We start from the raw sequence: 23,755 nt of genomic DNA on the forward strand, positions 1-23,755 counted from the left end.
TCAGCACACTGCACCAGCAGATGGAGCTATAATGGAGGAAAATAGACATTTCCTTCGGAAGGAATTATATTGAACAATGTTTCTTAAGTCAGCTGAAATTGTCAAACCCAATGTACACCTTGATCAAGCCAAATCTTTTCTACTCTGAGGCTGACTGCACCACCGTGATGGAATTATTGCTAAGTCACAAGGACAACCATATTACACATTGTTTGATATTTCAGTATTGCTAGTATGAGTGCTAAAAGGTGATTTCGATACGTAGTTTTTATAGCTGAAGACAGGCACGTTCACTACCTACATACTTTATCATTGGTACAATGGTGTGAGTAACACAAGCACAAAAGCCTCAAGATGCAGTGAATCCGGATGATTATCTGAACAAAATTTTCATTTCTGAGAAGGCCCAAAATATCAACTTGGAACTACAGTTCTGCACCTACTGAACCATTGTAAGGAAATTAGCTTGATACCCTCAACTGAGGAAAACATGAAGGGAAGCCTCTTCTGCCAGCAATGTGTGATATTGGCAATATTCATCCCATCAGCCTTGGGAGCTGCATAGCAAATTCAAAATAAACTGAGAGGAACTTCAATAAAAAGTGTCCTGTACAAAATTTCTTGCTATCATTAGATTCATAGAATCCTTACAGTGGGGAAACAGGACATTCAAACTATTGTGTCCACACCAACTGCAAAGGATACTGTCTATCCCCCTGATGATGGATTCCCCTGCAAATACAATCTGTCTTTTAGCTCCCCTCAACTCTTGAACGGCCTCCTGGACCGTGGTGTCATGGTCAGTTGACTCAACCTTCCAGCAGCACCTGCTCTTCTTCCACGCAGGGAGCAAGTCCCTCATACCTGCGGCTCCTGTGTTCCTGTCTGCAGGGTCCCTCTACCTGCCTCACTCACAGTCACACCCTGCTGTCCCTGCCCGCCGATCAAATTAGCATTAGTTCATCTATGAGGTGTGACTGCCTCCTGGAACACAGCATCCAGGTATCGCTCGCCCTCCCAAATGTGCCGCAGCTTTGAAGTCCGGATTCCAGCTCATCAGTTTTGAGCCGAAGCTCCTCAAGCAGCCAACACTTGCTGCAGATGTGGTCACTGCCGTTGTCAATGGGATAAGCTACCTCCCACGTCATATAGCTACAGCACATCACCAGACTTGCCATTTCTACTTAGTTAATTATTTAAGATTAGTTTTTTTTAAGTTTCACAGTGTTCTCTGCACCAGTAAGTTTATTCCGTTGTTTACTCAAACAGACTCTGGCTTTGCCTTCCGAACTGTTCCCAGAGGATTTGGCATCTAGGTGACCTTCCCGAAAGATAACAGAGATGAGGGAAAAAAAGATGCAAACAGCTTACCTGCTCACCACACTTAGTCTTTATTCTTAGGTTAGAGGAGGTGGAAGGGTGGGAGACATTACACGTTAAGTGTCTAGGGTATTAGTTACTCCCAAATTTATTGGGTGAAAGATAACTGTTACTTAGCCGACCACTTGCGCCCGCTCTGGAACTCCTTCTCCAATCAACAACTGAAGGCCGCAGTCACATGAGGTAAGACTTTTACAATCGCATGGCAGAGCATCTTAGGTGTATTAGCTATGCTAAATTGCCCATAGTGTCCAGGGATGCGCAAGCTAGGTGGATTAACCATGGGAAATGCAGGGTTACAGGGATAGGGTAGGGGGTGGTTCTGGGTGAGGTGCTTATTGTAGGGTCGGTGTGGACTTGATGGGTTGAATGGTCTACTTCCACACTTTAGGGATTCTATGATACTGGTTATAGATTCTACCATTAGCAGAAAAATCTTTTCCATATTCTGCTGGTCAAGCCCCCTCAGGATCTATTATATTTTAATGAAGTCACCTCCTTCTCTTCTAAACTCCAGAGAATATAGTCCAGGCTTGCAGGCGAGCCTTTCTGCATAAGGCAGTCATTCCAGGTATTATTTAGTAAGCCTCTTAACTGATGCCGACTCATTACCATGCGTCCATAAGAATAGTAGCCAGTACTGTACACAGTGCTTCAGTTGCAGTCTCACCAGTGCCATATATAGCAGAAACATTACCTCCCTACTGCATTCAATTCCCCTCACATGAAAATATAACATCCTGTTAGCTTTCCTAATTACTTGCTGTAGCTGCATGCTAACTTTCTGTGACACATTCACTAGGATATCCAGATCTCTGTGCTTCAGAGTTCAGCAACCTCTGTCCATTTTTAGGCACTATGCTTTGTTTCTCCTTTTTGTCAAAATAGACACTTTCACACTTTATCACATTTGTACTCCAATTGCCAGATCTTTGTCTACTCGCTTAGCCTATCTATGTCCTTTTGAAAGCTCCTCATGCAATCTTCACAACTCATTTTCCTACCTATCCCTGTGTCGTCAGCAAATTTAGCTACGATATGTTTGATCCCTTCATCTAAATCATGTACATAAATTGTAAAGTGTTGAGACCACAGCATCAACTCCTGTGGCACACCACACGTGACATCCTGCAATTCTGAAATGGACTCATTTATTCCTACCCTCTGATTAGTTAACAGGAAACAATCTTCTTTCTACGTGATTCTATTACCCCCATACTCTGAGCTTTTATTTTCTGTATGGACCTTTGATGTGACACCTGATCAAATGCCTCTTGGAAATGTAAGTACAGTGCATCCACTCATTCCCCTATATTTACAGTATATGTTAGTTCTTCAAAGACCTTCAGTAAATGGGTTAAACGTGATTTTCCTTTGGAAAAATATTGACTCTGTGTGGTTATCTTGAATTTATCCAATTGCCCGGTTAAAATATTTTTGTGAGCTACATTAAAACATGTAGACAGGCATTGGTTAGTATTGAAATAACGTACGGTTTACAATAGGCAGTAGTAAGAACTACAGATGCTGGAGTCATAGTCAATATAGTGTGGAGCTGAAGGAACACCGCGGGTCAGGCACCATCAGAGGAGCGGGAGAGGCAACGTTTTGGGGTTACCACCCTTCTTCAGGACAGTCCTGAAGAAGGGTGTAAATTGAAACTTTGACTTTCCTGCTGCTCTGATGCTGTCTGATCTGCTGTGTTCTTCCAGCTCCACACTGCGTTGACTTATAACAAATATATAATTCTTTCAAGAGACAAAAGCTCAACAGGAGAACGTGAGTCAGCAGCCACTAAGCAATGGAGCTCAGGGATTAAATGAGATCAAAAGTGGAAGCTTATAAAATTGTCACAAGTGTAGTAGCCTGACGATTGAGACTTCACCAAAGGAGGACCAAGAAACTGGTTTAGAAAGAGACAACAGAACATGAATGTATACAAGTAAGAAACAAAACAGTAAAAAAACAGCTGCGTTAGGAAGAAGAGATCAGCAATGATAAATTTGGGTCCATCAAAGGCATGGATAGGAGTAGGGAAAGAGCAGAGAAGCTAAGTAATTATTTCTCTTTCTTCATAGGGGAGGATACAAGAAATCTAGAAATAGAGACCAAGAGACTAATAAGAATGAGGAAGCAAAAAAAGTCATTTTTAAAAGTAGTGATGTTGAAGAAATTAATAGGACTGAAATTTGATAACCTTTAGGACTTGATGATAGTTTATATCCCAGGGAGCAGATGTAGGTTGCTAAAGAGAGAGTGGATATCTTGGTTGTCATCTTTCAAAGTTCCATAGGTTCTGGAATGGTGCTTGTTGATTGGAAGGATGCACATGGGACCTCTCTATTTAAGAAAGAAGAGAGAGGGAGAATGAGGATCTACATTTTTGTTCGCATGACATCAGTATAATGCAAAACACAAGAATCTGTTACAAAGGGATGTGACAAATGGACAGTTGGAAAATAATGATCTGATTGAATAGAGCCTACATGATCATGTTTGACAAACCTGTCGGAGGCTTTTGTGTTCCTTAGTTGCAGAATAGATGAGGGAGAGCCAGTGGTTTTTGTATATCTAGATTTTTTGAGAAGCCTTAGTAAGGCCTCTCTCAAAAAGATCATCGGCAAATTGTGGTACATTGGATGGGGCAAAATATTGACATGGATTTAGCATCCATTAACATACTGCAAACATAGTATTGATTAATGGGTCATTCTGTGGTTGATAGGTTATGGTTATTGGGTACCACAAGGATCAGTGCTTGGTCTTGCAGTTGTTTACTCTCTATATCATCATTTTCAAGTTTGAATTTGCTAGAAAGCTAGATAAATAGGATTTGCACAGGTTGAGTGAGTAACGAACACATGGCCAGATGGAATGTTACATGGTTTAGTGTGATATTAAACACTTTGTACCTCTTTTCCTCATACCAGAATATTTACTAAATGGTGAGAGTTTAGAAACTTTGATCCCCAAAGATTTCTCATTCAGAAGTTACTGAAAGCTTATATGCAAGTGCAGCAAAAAGTGAGGAAGGCACATAACATGTTGGGTTTTATCACAAGAGAATTTAAGTTCCACCAGTTAAGATGTTTTGCTTCATTTGTGCCATTTTGGTCCTCTCACCTGAGAACTGGTATTCTTTCCATAGAGAGATGCAGTGAAAGTTAAGAGTCTAATGTCTATGAGGAGACTGGCCATGTGCTCTGAGATAACAAGGTGTAGAGCTGGATGAACACAGCAGGCCAAGCAGCAACAGAGGAGCAGGAAGGTTGACATTTCGGGCCTAGACCCTTCTTCAGAAAAGGTCAAGTTTAGAAGAATGAGAAGTGCTGCGATATAAATTTACAAAATTCTTAAAGAATTACGTTGGGTAGATGTAAAAAACTTTTCTCCTTACCTGGGATGGAAATGTGAGGGTGGGAGAAAAGAAATCTAGAACCATAGAACACAACGTGTGCTCCTGAGATGCTGCTTGGCCTGCTGTGCTCATCCAGCCTCACATTTTATTATCTTGGAATTCTCCAGCATCTGCAGTTCCCATTATCTCTGAACACAACGTAGTGATCCCCTTCAGACAAAGATGAAGAGGAATTTCTTCACTGGAGGAAGTGAATTCTCTACTCCCAAGGATTGCTGAACCAAAGGGGCTGAGTGACTGACTTTTGCTCCTGTGTTCTTAATTGATGATGGATAGTTAGTGATAAATGCAGGCCCGTACAGCAGTATCAACTTCTTGCGAAAGAATAAAAGAAAGTCTTGTTTGTCAGCCTGGACTGAGAGAGGAAGATGGAAAAGTCAGGGAAAGAAAGATTCAGAGACATCTTGTGTGAAAGCAAAGGATGAGTGAAAATTAGAAGTCAAATTTAAGTTTCCATTTTGGGCTGAGAGCATGTACCATTAAGAGGAATGGTCATGAAGATCTGAGTAAAACAGGAGCAAAGAAACTTCCATGAATTCCGCAGAACGGTAGGCATAGTTTGGACCCATGGTGATTTCTATATCAGCATTTTAGCAGGGGAGTGAGTGTGGTCAAAGGATTACTGATCAATATGAGAACAAGTTCAGCAAGGTAGAGGAGGATGGTGACGGATCAGGGATTGGTTGGGTCTTTGTTCAAGGATGTAGCAGATAGCATGCAAGCCATCCTAGATGGGGATGGATGTATTGTTTGACATTGATGATGAGAAGGGAGACTTAGGGCCAAAAAGCCTATCATGTTTTTTGTTTTGTCTATCACTCATTGTCTATGGAAATGTTTTGAGGAATTTAGTGAATCATTGACATTCATTATAAAAATACCAACTAATTCAGCTTTATGATACCAGTTGAACATGATTGGGTCTGTTTTAAGCTGAATACAACCTACTTTTCAATAAAGTGAACTGAGAAGACAAGCTGTATCTTTGTTGCATTATGCACTCATAACGACGTTACTTTAATTTCAGTAGCTTCTTTTCTGTATCACTTATGATTTCAAATAGGCTTCATAAGAATATAAGAACTAAGAGCAGAAGTAGGTAATTCAGCCCCTCGAACCTGCTCCACCATTTGGATGAGATTATGGCTGATCTCATCTCTGCCTCAACTACATTTTCTTACTAATTAAAATTGTATTCCTCTCCTCCTTAAATTTACACTGTCCCCCAGCATCCACCACACTCTGGGGTAGTGAATTCCACAGATTCATGACCATCTGAGAGAGAGAATTTCTCATCTCTTATTCTAAATCTGCTATCCCTTATCCTAAAAAATGACCTCTTTTATTCTAGATTTCACCACATGAGGAGACATCCGTTCTGTGTCTATTTTGTCAATCTTCTTAATTACCTCAATTACATCTCCTTTCATTCTCCTAAACTCCAGACAGTATGGGCCTAAACTGGTCAATCTTTCTTCATAAGATAAACTCTTCATCTCCTGAATCAATCTAATGAACCTCCTCTGAATCATCTCTAACACAACTACAGCCCTCCTGTAGGAACAAGGGTAGGCCATTTAGCCCTCAAGCCTGTTCCATCATTTAATGAGATCAAGGCTGATCTGTACTGTACCTCCATGCACCTGCCTTTAGCCTATACCCCTTATTACTATAAAAGATTATCTTTATCTATTAACATTAATATCCTGTTAATATCCTACAAATTTTCGCAACATTTTCAAACCTTCCAAAAGTGACTAATTGTTGGACCATCTAGCCCTGAAAATATTCACACCTGATACTGCTTCTAATAAGCAGCAATGCCAAGACAATACTTTTTTTTTCCCTTGTTAAAGATTGTCCGGTTCATTTTTAAATTAATCATAGGTTCAGCTCACAGTACAATGGGAACACATATCCATGTATTTGACGTATGGCTTCGATCATTCTTCCTAAAATGTAACCCTAGTCAGCATCTTTCACTTTAACAAACTATTCTCTGCAACCATTGTTCTGAGATCCAAGCTGGTAAGTGGATTCAAAACAAAGACTCAAGGCTTCTCCTTGACACTATGTTCATTAACTTAAAGCAGGTCTCTCATTTCTCTTCACCCATTCCAGTTCAACTAATTGCAGTGTTAACATTGTGATCCCTGACACAGCAAAAGAAGAAAATACATGTTCCGTTTAAATGTTGGATGAGGTGAAGGATAAACTGTGGACCAAGACAGCTTTGAGTAAAGACTGCATGGTCAAGAATGCACAGAATGCTGCATGGTATTGAGTATGGACGTCTCAATGCAGCAAGAGTAGTGGTTCATGGAACACTAAGCATCTTAATATTTGTAATAGTGGCTGTATCTGAAACATGAAAGGTGAAATCTTAGTTGAAATGAACATGGAATAGCTTCAAGCTTGAAACAACATTTCAAGTTCTTTCTGTTTTTTTCTAGTTGCAACTACTGCAATATTTTGCTTTTTTAATAGGTTGTGTTTCTTTCTAAACATGGGAGGGCTGCTCAAATATGTTGCAATGGAATTGCAGTGGTTTTGTACTAGATTAAAACAAAGGACTGCAGATGCTGAGGAGCTAAAACAAAAACAAATTGTTGGCAAAACTCATGAGCTGCTATCTTATTTATCTGCTATCTCCTGTGGGGAGGAAGTGCAGTTAATATTTTGAACAAAAACAAAGTTGCTGGAAAAGCTCGGCAGGTCTGGCAGTGTCTGTGGAGGAGAAAGCAGAGTTAATGTTTTGGGTCCGGTGACCCTTCCTCAGAACTAATGGTGGCTGGGAAAATGTCAGTTTATATGCAGAAGGTAGGGAGTCAATGACAGGATAGAGCTCAAAAAGAGACAAAGACAGTGGGACAGACGAAGGAGTTGCTAAGGATCAGACTGGGAGGGTGAATAGTTATTAATGGAGACTGTTAGTGACTAACAACTGGGGGTGTGTAGTGGCAGTCTGTGTAGTAACAAGGCCTGGTGTATGGGGCCTGGGATATAGGAGAGTTTAGGCCCTAAAACTATTGAGCTCAAAATTGAGACTGGAGGGCTGTAGGGTCCCCAAGCGGAAAATGAGGTGTTGTTCCTCCAGCTTGCGTTGGGCTTCACTGGAACACTGTAGCAAGCCGGCGGCAGAGATATTGGCCAGGGAGCAAGATGGCGTGTTGAAGTGGCAGGCAACAGGTAGTTCAGGGTCTTTTTTGCGAGCAGAATGTAGATGTTCTGCAAAGCGGTTGCCAAGTCTACACTTCATTTCCCCAACGTAGAGGAGACTACATTGTGAACGGCGAATGCAGTGGACTAGATTCTTGGTAGTGCAGGTTAAGTGTTGCTTCACCTGGAAGGTATGTTTGGGCCCTTGGTTACTGGGGAGGAAGGAGGTAAATGGGCAGGTATTACACCATCGCCGGTTACAGGGGAAGGTGCCATAGGACTGTGGGGAGGTGTTGGGGGTGAAGGAGGTATGGACCAGGGTGTCCTGGAGGCAATGGTCCCTGTGGAAGGTGGACAGGGGAGGGGAGGGGAATATGTGTCTGGTGGTGATATCTTGCTGGAGGTGGCAGAAATGGCATCTGATGATCTTCTGGATGTGGATGCTGGTGGGATGGTAGATGAGGATAAAGGGGACCCTATCGCTGTTGCAGGAGGGAAGAGAAAGGGTGGGGGCATAAGTGCGGGAGATGGGTCAGACCCGATTGAGAGCCCTGTCAACAACGGAGCTGGGCAATCCTTGGTTGAGGAAGAATTTGGACATTTCGGAGGCTCCCTTGTCAAAGTTGGCATCATCTGAATGTATGCGATGGAGATGGAGGAACTGAGAGAGTGGGATGGAGTCTTTACAGGAAGTGGGGTGTGAGGATGTGTTGTCCGGGAGGCTGGGGGAGTTGGTGAGTTCATAATGGATATTTGTGGCCAGTCTATCCCCGGAAATTGAAACAGAAAAGAAGTGAAGGGAGGAGTCAGAGATAGACCAGGTGAAAGTGAGTGCAGAATGGAAATTGGAGGTGAAATTGATGAAGTTTTCCAATTCTTGAAGAGAGAGGGAATTGTGCTGAGATTTGTTTTATAATACACTGCCCGTGGTTATGTAACCTAGTTATTGTGGCATGCAATTCAAATGAATGGAGTTACTCATTAATTTGAACGCCTACTGCAAAACAGTTTTCTGTTTATGCCATCTTGGCATTTTATGTCCCACCATTCCTTTCCTCAGTGTTTTGTTGTTCTCAAGAAGGTGGCAGAGTTCAATCTTGCTTTCAAAAACTGAAGAATAGGTGCTTTGGGAGAGAAGTCTTATTATGTAACCTGCCTTGACTCATGCAGGCATTATAGGCCTCAAATAGTTAACTGCTGCAAGGATCTCCATCTACTTCCATGTAGTAATTAGAAACAACAACAAACCAGCTTGGCAAGCCAACCAACCACAATATGCACAACCGAGCTACAAATCTACTGCAAAACCTTACTAATTAGAAAATGCTACTGAACTTGCTCTCATTTCATTATATACAGCTTTGCATTTTCAGATGAGCTGAGGCATGGACATTCTCAGGAGATCTTCAAATCCATGTTGTTTTGTTTTTGTTAGAAGCAGATATGAAAACTGCTTGCTGCTGTACCTGAAGCTATTCCATCAGTTCCTCTGCAACGGCTATGTTGGATCCAAATTCTACCTCCGTTATCTCTATGTCAAAGCATTTCTTGCCACTTGTCATCTGTAGGAAGATGATTCTGCGAGTGTCAATATACCTTCTGACAATTTCGAAATTATGACACTCCAAGGGTTGTCCCTTCACTCTGAGTCTGTGCCCTGGTGTCCTAGTCTCCCTTATCCGTGGAATACATTTTTTCCACATTCAGTCACTCCAGGCTTCTGATTGTTCTCTATGTTTTAACGAAACTCCCCCCCTCCTCATCCTTCTAAACTCCATCAAATACAGACCCAGAGTTTTCAGCCTCTGCTCATGACAAGTCCTTCATCCCTGATCTCTAATATGTAATGTGAGTAGTTATGGTCCAAAAACTAACCTCTGCAGAACTCCACTACTCACCAGATACCATCTGGTAAAAAGCTCATTTATCCCTAATCTCTGCTTCCTACCAGTCAGCTAATCCGCTTTCCATGCCAGTATGAATCCATGCCAGCCATGGGCTGCTATCTTATTTATCTGCTATCTCCTGTGCAGCACCTTGCCAAAGCCAAAGACCTTCTGGAATTCAAAATAGATCACGTCTACTGGCTCACCTTTGTCTAACTTGCTTGTTACCTCCTCAAAGAATTCTAATAGATTTGTTAGGTACGATCTCCCCTTGACAAAGCCCTGCTGACTCAGCCCTATTTTACCTTGTGTTTCCACGTAGTCCACAATCTCCTCCATAATAATGGACTCTAAAATCTTATCAACAACAAAGGTCAGGCTAACTAGCCTATAGTTTCCTATCTTCTGCCTGCCTCCTTAAACAAGCGTGTTACATTAACCATGTTCCAGTTTTGTGGGATTCACTTTGACTCCAGTGACTCGTGAAAGATCACCAATGATGCCTCCACAATCTCCTTTGCTATCTCCTTCAGAATTCTGGGTATATTCCATCTGATCCTGGTTATTTTTCCACATTCGAAACACTTTGTCCTTAGCAACAGCCACTGTGTTCACTCTTATCCTGACTCACTTGAAGTTCTGTTATGCTACTGATGTCTTGCATTGTGAAGACTGATGCAAAATATCTATTCAAGTCCTCCATCATGTCTTCATTCCCCATTATTACTTCTCCAGCCTCATATTCTAGCAGTCCAATGTCAACTCTTCCTCTCTCTTAAACTTTTACATATCTTTGGAAAAGTTCTTAGTTTTCTCTCATTATTACTAGTTGTAATTCATGTTCTTCCCCCTTATTGTTTGTTTAGTTATCTCCTGGTTTTTAAAGGCTTCTCAATACCCAGTTTCCCTCTAATCTCCATCACATTGTATGCATTATCTCTTGCTTTTATGCTGTGCCTGATTGTTGTAAAATGTTTTTTCTTCACTGGGATGGATTTCTCTTGTGCCTCCCAAAGTACGCCTCCACCCCCTACAAATGTCCCCCCAGTGCTGCTTCACTCTCTTGTTTGTTGGCTTCATTTCTAATTAATTCTGGCCAGCTCCTCCCTCATATCTTGTTGTTACCTTTACTCAACTGGAATGCCATTCCACCTGATTCCAGTTTTTCCCTTTCAAACTGCAGGGTGAATTCTATCAAACAATGGTCTCTGCCTCCTATTGGTTCCTTCACCTTCTGATCCCGATGCAAGTCAGGCTCATTGTACAACACCAATTCTAGAATTGCCTGTTCCGTTGTGGTATCTACCACAAGTTGCTCCAAAAAAAAATCATTTTGTCAACATTCCATGAATTCCTTTTCTTGAGGTTTGATTTAATTTGGTTTATTATTGTTGCATGTACCGAGATTTAGTGAAACATACTGTTTTGCGCGCTAACCAGACAAATCTTACCTTCTATAAGCATGCCAAGTTAATAGAACAGAATGCAGAATATAGTGTTACAGCTACAGAAAAGGTGTAGAGAATTTACAACTCTGATATGTGAGAGGTCCATTCATAACTCTCATAACAGCAGGGAAATACATGTTCTTTAAATCTCTTGGTGTGTGTATTTGAACTTTTGTACTGCCTGCCCAATGGCAGAGTATGGAAGAGAGTATAACTGAGGGGACAGGGTCTTTGAATATTTTGGCTGCTTTCCTGAAACAGTGGAAAGTATAGACAGAATCAGTGGATGGAAGGCTGGTTTGCGTGATGGGCTGGACTGCATTCGCAACTCTTTGTAATTTCATGTGGTCTTGGGCAGAGGAGTTTCCATACAAAGCTGTGATGCATCCAGACAGAATACATTTTACGGTACATCAATAAAAATTGCTAAGAGTCATTGTGGACATGCTGAATTTCCTTAACCTCCTGAGGAAGGAGTAACATCAGTGTGTTTTCTTGACCATTGCTTTGATGTGGATGGACCAGGAGAGATTGGTAATATTTACTCCTCGAAACTTGAAGCTCTCAATCATCTCCACCACAGCATCTTTGTTACTGACAGGGGTGCGTTCTCCACTCTTCTTCCTGAAGTGATGACCAGCTCCTTTATTTTGCTGATGTTAGGAAAGAGATTGTTATCTTTACACCATGCCAGTAAACTCTCTATCTCTTTTCTTTTCTCTGACTCTTCGTGGTTTAAGATCCAACCAACTATTTTGGTGTTACCAGAAAACTTGTAAATCGAATTACGGCGTAATTTAGCCAAGCAGTCATGAGTATATGAATGATATAGTAAGGGGCTGTGCATGCAGCCTTTCGGGGCACCGTTGAGGATTATCATGAAGACATTATCACCCATCCTTACTGTTAGCGGTCTGTGGATCAGGAACATAGAACATATAGCAGTACAGGCCCTTCGGTTTACGATGCTGTGCTGACCTATTATCCTACTCTGAGATCAAACTAACTTGCAAACCCCTCATTTTACTGTCATCCATGTGCCTATCCAAGTGTCACTTAAATGTCCCTAATATATCTGACTCTACTATCACCACTGGCAGTGCATTCTATGCACCTACTGCTCTCTGTGTAAAGAACCTACTTTTGACGTCTCCCCTATACCTTCCTCCAATCACCTTAAAATTATGCTCCCTTGTGATAGTCATTTCTGCCCTGGGAAAAAGGCTCAGGCTATCCACTGCATCTGTGCATCTCATTATCTTGTACACCTCTATCAAGTCACCTTTTGCCCTTGTTTTGCTCCAGTGAGAAAAGCCCCAGCTCTCTCAACCTTTCCTCATAAGACCTGACCGCCAGTCCAGGCAGCATCCTGGTAAATCTCCTCTGCACCTTCTCTAAAGCTTCCACATCGTTCCTATAATGAGGCGACCAGAACTGAACACACTATTCCAAGTGTGGTCTAACCAGGGTTTTATAGAGCTGCAGCATAACCTCATGGCTCTTATAGTCAATTCCCTTGCCAATGAAGTCTAACACACCATATGACTTCTTAACAACCCTATCAACTTGGGTGGCAAGTTTGAGGGATTTGTGGATGTGGAACCCAAGATCCCTCTGTTCCTCCACACTGCCAAGAATCCTGCCATTAACCCTGTATTCTGCTTTCAAATTCAACCTTCCAAAATGAATCACTTCACACTTTTTTCTGGGTTGAATTTCATCTGCTGCTTCTTTGCCCAGCTCTGCATCCTGTCAATGTCCCACTGCAATTAAAACAGCTCTCCACACTATCCACAACTCCTCCAACCTTTGTGTCATTGGCAAACTTACAAACCCACCCTTCCACTACCTCATCCAAGCCATTTATAAAGATCAGGAAGAGCAGAGACCCCAGAACAGATTCTTGCAGAACACCCTGATCTTCAGGCTGAATACTTTCCATCTACTACCACTGTCTTGTATTGGACAGCCAGTTTTGTATCCAGACAGCCAAAATTTCCCTGAATCCCATGCCTTCTTACTTTCTGAATGAGCTTACCATGGGGAACCTTATCAAATACAAGGAAGTTGAGGATCCACTTGTAGAGTGGAGAGTAGATCCCTACGTCTCTGAGTTTGGAGATGAATTTGGTGGAACTATGATGTTGAAGGTGGAGCTGAAGTCAATAAATAGGAGTCTGACATAGTTGTCCTTGTTTGCCAGCTTGGCCAGGGAAATGGCGTCTGCTGTAGACTTGTGACGGTAGGCAAATTGTAGTGGATCAAGACTGTCTGGGAGGCTGGAATTAATGTGTGCCATTATTAATGCCCTGAAAGATCACAGTCTTCTGATGTCTCCATCTTGACTCCCCTCAACCAACTAAAGTGCATTCCATCTGGACTGCATGATAAGTGTATCCTTGCTGTTTCATTACCACAGCCCTACTCCTGGCATTTCCCCACACAAACAGCAACTCCACCCGCCCAACTCCCAGGTTGTAAAAATCCCATCCATGTTAACTGATGCTCACTGTGAGCAGTGTCTTGGGTGCTGCTCAACTTTTAGCATTTCGGTTGACAGAAATGTGAGATGATCTTGTTTAAGTATCATCAGTTAGTGATTTTTTTATTCAATTATGCTAAAGACCAAAAAGTACAGTTAACATTATTTATTGATTTATTCCATTTTTCCACAACTTCTTTTTGTATTAGCAGTATATAAGATATTCAGGTTGACTTAGTACAATTCAAGAAGGAAATAGTTGGCTTCCTCTGACTATATTTTCAACTCTGTGCTTACAAATTGGAGTGGGCGGAAATGAAGGGAAACTTAAATTTGCTGGTCTTCCAGTTCATGAACTATACTTTCAACTTAGTATACTATCTAAGATTTTTTTTAAATTTGTTTTTGGTGGTACAGAACCACATGTGCTTCTTTACAATCCATTCACAATGCAGGTTTTGCTTTTAAATGGTCAGATCACTCCTCTAAATAGCAACTGCCTGTCAGCCAAGGAACGCTTATGAAATATCTTGCATAGCTGATACTTATGCATATCGACCAAAAAGAATATGTTTTAGAGAATACTAACAGTGCCATAGGAGATGATAATTTCGAACTGAAGTTAATATTAAAACTTTTTTTATATATATCTGCCTGAATAAACTGAATTGTGGATCCCAAATTATATGTATAGCGAGGTACGCAGGAGAAGAGATGACTGTATCCAAATTGCTCCAGGGAGGTATGGCTATGAGAAAAGGAGAATAAGGAAAGACAAGCAAATCTGGTGTGCTCCTGGTAACCTACTTGCTAATGCAAGAGCTGCAGAGCCAATACGGAGGCAGGCTATTTGCTTCCTTCTGGTGAAAAGATGATGCCCGACCTATGAATGGAGAAGACCATTTTAATGTGTATTGAAATTTTTAATAAACAAATTGAAGTTACTCCTAAGGGTCAAGGCTGCTGTCGAAAGGTTGTGGTTGCAAGTCATTTTAACTGAACACATTTATCTGTTTCTTAATAAACTAGTTGATGTATTTCTTTCTGTCAAGAAATTTCTTATGCTACAATGCAGATGGATTGATGTAGGTTTAAAAATTGAACTGACTTGTTATTAGAGTAAAACATTCAAGTTATTTTTATGCAGTATCATTTTTTAAAGGAATTTTCCTTCTGTCATGTTTTATGAAAATACCAGAAAATATGTCTTAGTTCTTAAGAAGATCTCAGACCTGTAATGGGTCAGTTGAGCAAAGTTTGATATATTATTCCATTTTACTTCATTCACAATGGAGTATTCACCATCTGAATATTTAGCCACTTTACTCGCCCAAAACCTTAAATCCACAGTTTCATGGTCAAGTATGACCTCAGTAAATGCACTTTTTAAGTCGAGGTGGTGATCTCATTTTGTACTGTGTCTGCACATTTGGTTGTCCATTTGTTTCATCAATGTGGCTATTTCCTGCCTAAACATCATGAATTATTTAATAAGAAGTTGAAGATAGATAAGTCCCCTCGGCCTGATGGGATTTATCCAAGGATTCCATGGGAAGCGAAGGAAGAGATTGCAGGGCTTTTAGCGATGATCTTTTTGTCATCAGCGTCCACGGGTATAGTGCCAGAAGATTGAAGAGAGGCAAATGGCATTCCCTTGTTCAAAAAATGGAATAGGCATAACCCCAGAAATTACAGGCAGGTTAGTCTTACTTCAGTGGTGGGCAAATTGCTGGAAAGTGCTCTGAGAGATCAGATTTATGATCACTTGGAAGGGCACAGTTTGATTCATGATAGTCAGCATGGATTGGTGAGGGGTAGATGATGCTTCACAAACCTTATTGAATTCTTTGAAGAGGTGACCAAACATGTGGATGAAGGTAGAGCAGTGGATGTGGTATACATGGATTTAAGTAAGGCATTTGATAAGGTTCTCCATGGTAGGCTCATGCAGAAAATAAGGAGGAATTGGAAAGGGAGAAATGTGACAGACTGAATTCAGAATTGGCTGATCGTTAGAAGACAAAGGGTGGCAGTGGACAGAAAATATTCAACATGTTGCTCAGTTATGATTGGTGTACCACAGGGATCCGTTCTGGGTCCTCTTCTATTTGTGATTTTTGTAAATGATTTGGATGTAGGAGTGGAAGGGTAGATTAGTAGGTTTGTGGGCGTTACAAAGGTGGGTTGAGTTGTGGATAGTGCAAAGGACTGTTCTTGGTTACAAAGGGACATTGATAAGATGCAGAGCTGGGCTGAGAAGTGTCAGATAGAGTTTTTAACCCTGAAAAGTGTGAGGTGATTAATTTTGGAAGGACAAATTTGAAAGTAGAATACAGGGTTAACAGAAAGATTCTTGACAGTGTGGAGGAGCAGAGGGATCTTGGGGTTCATGTCCACAGTTCCCTGAAAGCTGCCACCCAAGTGGATAGAGTTGTTAAGAAGGTGTATGGCATGTTAGCTTTCGTTAATAGAGAGATTGAGTTCAAGAACCGTGAAGTTATGCTGCAGTTATACAAAAGCCTGGTTTGGCCACATCTGGAGTATTATGTCCAGTTCTGGTTGCCTTATTACAGGAAAGATGTGGAAGCATTGGAAAAGGTGCAGGTGAGATTTACCAGGGTGTTGCCTGGAATGGAGGGAAGGCCTTATGAGGAAAGGTTGAGCGAGCTAGGGCTTTTCTCTTTAGAACGATGAAGGATGGGAGGTGACTTGATAGAGGTGTGCAAAATGATCAGAGGTATTGATAGAATAGACAGCCAGCGAATGTTTCCAAGGGTGGATGTAGTTGTTACAAGGGGGCATAATTTTAAAGTGAGTGGAGGTAGGTATGTCGAGGAGACGTCAGAGGTAGGCTCTTTGCTCAGAGAGTGTTTGGTACGTGGAATGCATTGCCGGAGAGGGTAGTGGAGTTGGCCTCAATAGGGGCATTTAAGCAACTGTTAGATAGGCATATGGATGATAGTGTAAGATAGGGGTGGAGGTTAGATGGACCTTAGGTTTAGGGTAAAAGTTCAGCACAACATTTTGGGCCGAAGAGCCTGTACTGTTCTATGTTCTGTGTTCTAAGAAATTGCATATGTGTGAACTACTTAGTTTATCAAACTTAATATTTTTTTAAAAATATTTTTATTAGAATTTCTCACAGCTTATATATCACTACTTTTTAGATTGTCACACCAGATGTCTTTACTTGACTGAGTTGTAGGTGCCATGTTCCCATGATCCTCTGTGGCCGACATTAACGCTAACTCACTGAATAATTGTCAAGTATACTCTGTGGAATTTTATTGTTCACCTTCAGTTTAAAAAAAAATGACTTAAGGGGTTTCATTAAAAGGTGGCTCGAGGCTGAAGACTGACATCTGACAGTTACTATGTAAACCATGGACAATATGGTTTTGATTTGGACCTCATGGGTCATTTTTCAAAGCATTGAGAAGATTAGTTTGCTGTAAACAGCTTTAGGTTTTCTTTCTTCCAATTTTCGTACTTTTGTATTTTTGTTTCTGTTCTGTTCAGTACTGTAATACTCTTAATTTCCAAAAAGTTTAAATTGATATACTAGGTATCATCTTAACAGAAGTGTATTTAATTGCTCAAAAGTATACTAGATTAAATTGAGTCGAAAGTTTATAGAATAGTTCCATTCCCTTAGCTGTTATTTCTAATAACCTGAGCAGAATTTTTTGAATCAAATGTTTTCAGTTCCTCTTTAAAATAAGCAATTTTAGACCAAACATGTATGGAGCCCAATTGGACAAATGGGCTTGTAATACATAATATAGGCTTGAAATGAACTTACAAGACTTTCTCATTCTAAACAAATTGCTGCAGAAAAGCTGCAGTTTTGTTTTTATCTGGGTCATATTTAGATTGAAGCAAGTGTTAACACATAGCAATATAATCTTTGTATTCGGTCTTAAGTTGATGCTTTAAATTCTGCATATGAAGAAAAGATTGTGGTTAAACTCTGTAGTCATGCATTTGGAATGCTAACTTTTTAAAAGTAATAAATTCCTCTAACTGAAGCAAAACAAAACTAATATTTTTGATATATCATTTAAAAAACATTGTGGTAGAAAACATTGATTTGTGTAATTTAACAGTCATGAACCAGCCATGGAAGCTGGACAGCAATCATTAAAATAAAACCGCAACTTAAAGGAACTGCTTTCAAAATTCAAAGGGGTGAAATTTTAATGTTTTGTATCTACTTAGTAAGCACAAACTTTTTTTAGATTTGTTTTCTTCCAAGTTGCAGATTTCTAGTATCCTGAGCAGTCGTTCTTGTCTTTTTAAAATCATATTTATGTGGTGTAAACAATCTTTCTTACATAAAATGTTCTGCAAATGCATTTTCACTAGCAGTTTGGCTATCTCTATTTTAAAAAATGCTTTCGTTATCCTGAAGGTGGGAATACATTCTATTGTGTTTCAACATTGGAAAAATCCAAAGCACTTCACCTTTATCACCTCTTTGCAAAGCATCAGTCTTATTTTTTTAGTAAGATAAGAAACTTTTGTCTGTGTAGACAGGAAAAATTGATTGTGACTCTCTTCCATCACATTTTAATAATGGCAGTCTCTTCATTCTTATTTCAATGGGAGCCGCAAATTACAGGGCAGTATCTCAGACATCTTTTCTATTGGCAGAGTGCAATGTGTTTTTTTCCCTCCTCTCCCTCACATACAGAAATGCTTCTAGGAATATAATGCATTTAAATTCCTATGACAATGTTGAGGAAAAGTGTTTTTTTTCTCAAACCTAGCTTAATGGTGCTCTGTAACATTGATTTGTTACAAATCCACTAGAGAATTGATGTTGTCCACAGTGATGGTAGCAATGTTGTTTTATGCAGATATAGCATAAGGTCTAAATGTTTATATAATTTTCCCTACATGATTTTTTACCAAAAATCTTGACCTGTGATTTATCTTACAAACAAAGTTCTGTAAAGGCAAGTTGCTTCGTTCTGCACGAATAATTGTATCCGGTCAGTAAAATAGAAAAAACCTCTGAGCTAGTAATATCGTCAGTAAAACACTAATTTTAATGTTTAGGCACTGATGTATTTGCTTTTTGATCAGATGGTAGTGAAGCAAGGAGAAACCTTTTGTGTGAATGAACTGCTTATGTGAAAATGCATCCATAATGTAATCACGAAGACCGGAAGGGGCCATACTGTGTTTGAAAGGAGACAATGGAATCTGGCCATATCTACATTGCTGAAATAGAGTTCATCAGCGATTCAGCCCTTTGACTGCAGTTGTCATGCAAACTTCCTACTTTGATCAGTGGAGGGTGGCAGGAGGGACTCGCGAAGGCCTGCGGATGTATCTCTGCTGTTTACCCTGTACTTGGCTTCAATTGAAACCCTTCCGGAGAAAGCAATGGGGTTCGTTTTGCACCTTGACCTGTCTAGACAGTTAAAACTTTTTGTCCAGTTATTCAGGCAAAGTGCTATTCTGACCTCTTGTACATTTTTTTGTGGGCAGTTCACTCTCAGAAGATAGGTGTAGAGTTTTTCTTAAATTTGGTAAGGGGGAGGAGATGAGACAATTCTGCAACATTTATTCCAGGAAATGAAAATTGAGACTGTAGACCTGACTGACTTTTGGGCCCTGACTTCCCCTCTGAATCCTGAACAAGGATTACACAGCTGCTGGCGGGCAAATGAACAGTGTCTAGACTGGCCAGTCATTGAACAAACGAGTTATGGTGGTCCACTTACTTAATTTTCTGAAGTGAGTTTTTTCTTCACATTTTTTGGGATTTTTTGACTGGACCACAAATGTATTTGAAATGAACAAAGATGGCCAAAGCAAATACTAGGATGTTTTTCAACTTGAGTTGCATTGCTTGTTTTGAGGTTTTCTTTTAAAAAATAAAATGCATAATGCATTGATCATATTGTGTTTTCTTGCAGATTCCATATGCTAAGTCAGAGACCCATCTACTTGAACTCTTTGAAACTGTATGTTCAAATATGGATGATTATGCATTATACGTGGATCCAGAGACCCAGAAGAAAACTTACATGAGATTTGCTCCAAGGGATTCTGAGAAATTGGGTTCAGTAGATTTTAAAAATTTCAAGTTTGATCCTGAAAATTCTAAATCACTAAAGTTTGTGGTAAGGATTTATTTTGTGTGAACAGGCAGCTATTACAGCAGAGGGCACCAAAACTTCAGTTCATGAAATCGGCATTAAAAATTATGCTACTGAGGTTTTAAATTGTTTTAAAAATAAACCGAAAAGAAATGTGGTAACAGAATGGTAATTAGCTGGTGATCACATTTTTGCAGTTCCATGTTATTTTAATGTGAAAATATTACAAATTGGTTTTTGCTATGTTGGTGTAGATGTAGGCAATAGAAAATGGCAGCAGGTAACAAAGGAACACCTAGAATTATGTTTCAAAACAATGACTGTAATTCATTTTGTCCATTTTGAACTTTAATGCTATCCTACTATTTCTGATCTTAGTGTGAAAGTATACTAGAAGAATACGAAGAGGAAATAATTTCTCTGTTTGCCCATGAGGCAGACCATGTGGCTGACAAGCTGTGCAACGAGAAATCAGGTACTGCATCTCATGTGGATGTTATACTTCTTTTTGTCAGTTTCTTATATCTATATTGTATCGATTACGTTGGATGGGAGAGAAATCTTTTAATCTGATTAAGTAGTTTGGGTCATCACTTGCACATCTAAGTTTCTTCCGTTAAGCTACCATTAGCCAAGTGGAACTATTGCCTAATTATTGCTATTTATGGTCAGTTCAAACTGTCTTGTTTATATGCAACTTAAAACTTGTTCTGTTTCAATAAATTATTTTCTATAAATTGAATCAAATATAGTTTACTGGTAAGTAGATATAGTGTGTGTTTAGCTAATTGTATCCCACTGTTTATGACTGGTTCCATTAGTATTCAGAAAAGCTGCCTGCTGAAAATCCCCTTAGCTGAAATGAGATTCTTTAGGGAATAAGTGGCTAAAATCTCAATTTTCTTTTGATTAGAGTCTATCGTTAATAACTAATATACTTTTCCATCCATGGAGATGCTAATAAAAAGGTGATGAATCGTAATGTTAATTTCAAATAGTTAAATGCTGCAAAGCTTTAATTTCAACATTTCACTTGATGTGTCTAATGTATCTGTGAATAGTAGCTTGTTTTTGCTAATTCTTGAAGACGTTTCTTATGTTTCTCACTAGTGCCATTGTTTTATTTCAAGCTAATGTTAAATCATCTTGGGGATCTAAACTACCTTTAAAATTTAGTTGTGTATTTTGCTGTTTAATTTTGACTGAAGATCCAGATCAGTTCACAAAGATAAATAAAAATAAACTTAGAAAAATATTACAGCTTAGGAGAGTTGGTTATACAAAACACTGCTGATTACTAGTTTGTTGTGAGAGTTTCTAATTTAATTTGTGCAAATGAGGAGGAAAGTTGGTACATATTTGTAACAGACTAAAGTGAACTGTGGTTACAAAAACAAGGTTTATCTGGCATTGAAGATGAGAAATATTTCCCTTTTGTAATTCACAATCTCAAAAATCGATTTTTCGTGAGATTCATTAGTAATATAGTAGGAATATTTGAATATTACTGTCTGATAAGATCTTCAGTTCATAAAAATTGAGTCTGATCTATCAAGTCAGCTCTTGTCTGTTTCTGTAAACGTTACTATGGTGAACCTTTATTTTGTATGTTTAACAAGCTATTAAGCAAACATAACAGACTGAAATATACTTTCATATTCTGCATAAGTGGAACTTTACATTTTAAATATGATCTTCATTTTGAACTCAGGCTGACAGCAGTATAATTTAAAATTATCTCCACAGATTTTTGAATGCTTTGTATGTTTTAAACTTTTTAAAATTAAAATAGCAGCTTTGTTTTCCCAACATAATTCACATAAAAATAGAAACTTGTGTTCAGAGGTTTGCTGCAATCTTTAGTACAAGGACTGCAGAACATATCAATCAAAAATCTGGGTTGTGAATTAGCTTTAAGATTTATGTTTGGAATCAACTTGAAGGCATTGTAGAGGTATTCAGTGCAAAGGTCTGTTTACTTCAATGTAATATACGAAATTTAGTGAATTTTTCTTTAAACAGTACAAAATGACATTGAATTTTGGATTGTTTGTAACAGGTGGTTTAAAAATATCTGTTCCACTGTTTCATCAGGCTTGTTCTGATTTTTAAAGAATCAAAACAATTGACTTTTGGAAAACCTACTTCTTACTGCAAGACATAATAAGATTTCTCTTTTAAAAATTGCTTTTTGCCAAAGCTAATTTTTTTTCCATTGGCCCTCCGCAAAATATTATTCAATCAACTTAACCTGGTGCAAAACTTCAGCAATTAATGTATCATTAGTTATTGGAACATTTCATAAATGATATCAAAAATGTAAACTTGAAGTATTTATTTATTTGTCTTTTCCCCATCCCAGAGATATGTGATCTATCTAGACAAACTCCTCGCTCTGATCTATAATCCTGTAAAGAACTGGTGCATATCAAGTTGGACTGGGAGCATTATAAATGACTGCATCAACAGCTGGTGAATTTACACTGGACCAGGACTGCTGCTCTGAATATGTTGCCTACTCTTCACGAACCACTAATTCAGATACTTTCATTATGGCTGTTGTTTGATAACTCTTGATATGTTCTGATGTTTTCATATTATCCACAAATTTATTAAACAGATTTTGTAGCCAAGAATAATTTTAAACCAATAATCTACCTTCAGAAATATTTTTAGCTTAACACACAAACCAGAAAATAATACTTGGTACTTTTCCTCTCTCTTTGTTCAAATAAATTATGTGATGATTTTTCTCTAGGATTATTTTCAATTTTATAATCTGTGCTTCCAAATAAAATTACATTTTTATTCTAAAATAATGGATTTATTAGAGTTTTAAGCTAGTTATCGGGATTGTCATTTTCTTGCAGCTTATGAATTAAATTTTTAAAGAGTACGCAGAAGTCTCCATCACCCCCAAAATCTAACTTTTATTTTATTCTTTGATTGTTCTGCAAACTTTTAGGTTTGTCCATTGCAGTTTGGCTGTTTGATATTCTTGTTCAAAAATAAATAACTTAATTTGCTGTAAACTTCACATCACAATGAAGTCCTTTCATTCTACTGAAGGAGCAGAAATTTTCATTTCTCAATTAAGCGTATTTTGTTGCCTTAACTCATTTAGTTCAAATCTGTACCATTTGTTAAATGAAACTGAAACTAATGTATTTATAATCCACATAGATCAATTTTTTTTAAATTCGCTGTCGGCTTAGTACATTTAATATACTTCTAACATGCTTTTGTAGTGAAAATAAAAAACCTACATTAATTTAAAATCTTATTGCCTTTAAACTTTTTGATCATTTTTAATTGATGTTTGGGCTATTCACACTGCTCCGTTTGAAACAGAATATGTTTTAAGAGAAAACCTTTCCTCAAATTAGATTCGTTTTCAATTATGCACCCATCTTGAGCTGGAATGTTTTTTTCAATGCACTCTTCAATGGATTAGAATAACAGGAAGACAACGTGCAAGTGTCGGCAAATGTGTTTTTACTTTCAAATCGATTAATTTTTAGCAAATATACAAGTAACCTGCATTGTCACTTCGTGAAACCAAAAATCCCTTAAAACATGAAGCTGCTGTCATTGGCTCCGTAATTGTTTCTTTATAATGCTGAAATTGACACATAATCTATGGTCAGGAGGTCAAAGTCTTAGAGAATGTCCAGTTTAAACAGGAACTTTCAATTTTGAAATGAACTGAACACGTTGAAAACCTATAAACAGCCTATTTAGCTGTTTCCAGCTCACGATTTAAGTAAGTGAATGTTTATTATGCAGATACTTTGAAATATTTTCGATTCTTTGATAATAGCGGCAAAGTGGTAACTCGGCCTACCGCGTTTACATTTGAAATTGTACAGGCT

At 38.9% G+C, this 23,755-nt stretch overlaps 1 protein-coding gene across 1 annotated transcript in view; it reads left to right on the plus strand.

Annotated features, from left to right (window-relative positions):
* cnpy1 (canopy FGF signaling regulator 1) overlaps positions 1 to 23,130 on the plus strand; it is an 82,464-nt gene extending 59,334 nt beyond the window's left edge. Inside the window, exons 3-5 of the mRNA XM_048523965.2 lie at positions 19,701 to 19,907; positions 20,262 to 20,358; positions 22,246 to 23,130. Coding sequence (XP_048379922.1) covers positions 19,701 to 19,907; positions 20,262 to 20,358; positions 22,246 to 22,289 — 348 coding nt within the window. The 3' untranslated portion in view covers positions 22,290 to 23,130. The remainder of the gene's footprint in view (positions 1 to 19,700; positions 19,908 to 20,261; positions 20,359 to 22,245) is intronic.
* Positions 23,131 to 23,755: the final 625 nt, after the last annotated feature.

Source organism: Stegostoma tigrinum, chromosome 2 (genome assembly GCF_030684315.1).
Source record: "Stegostoma tigrinum isolate sSteTig4 chromosome 2, sSteTig4.hap1, whole genome shotgun sequence".
Lineage (NCBI taxonomy): Eukaryota > Metazoa > Chordata > Chondrichthyes > Orectolobiformes > Stegostomatidae > Stegostoma > Stegostoma tigrinum.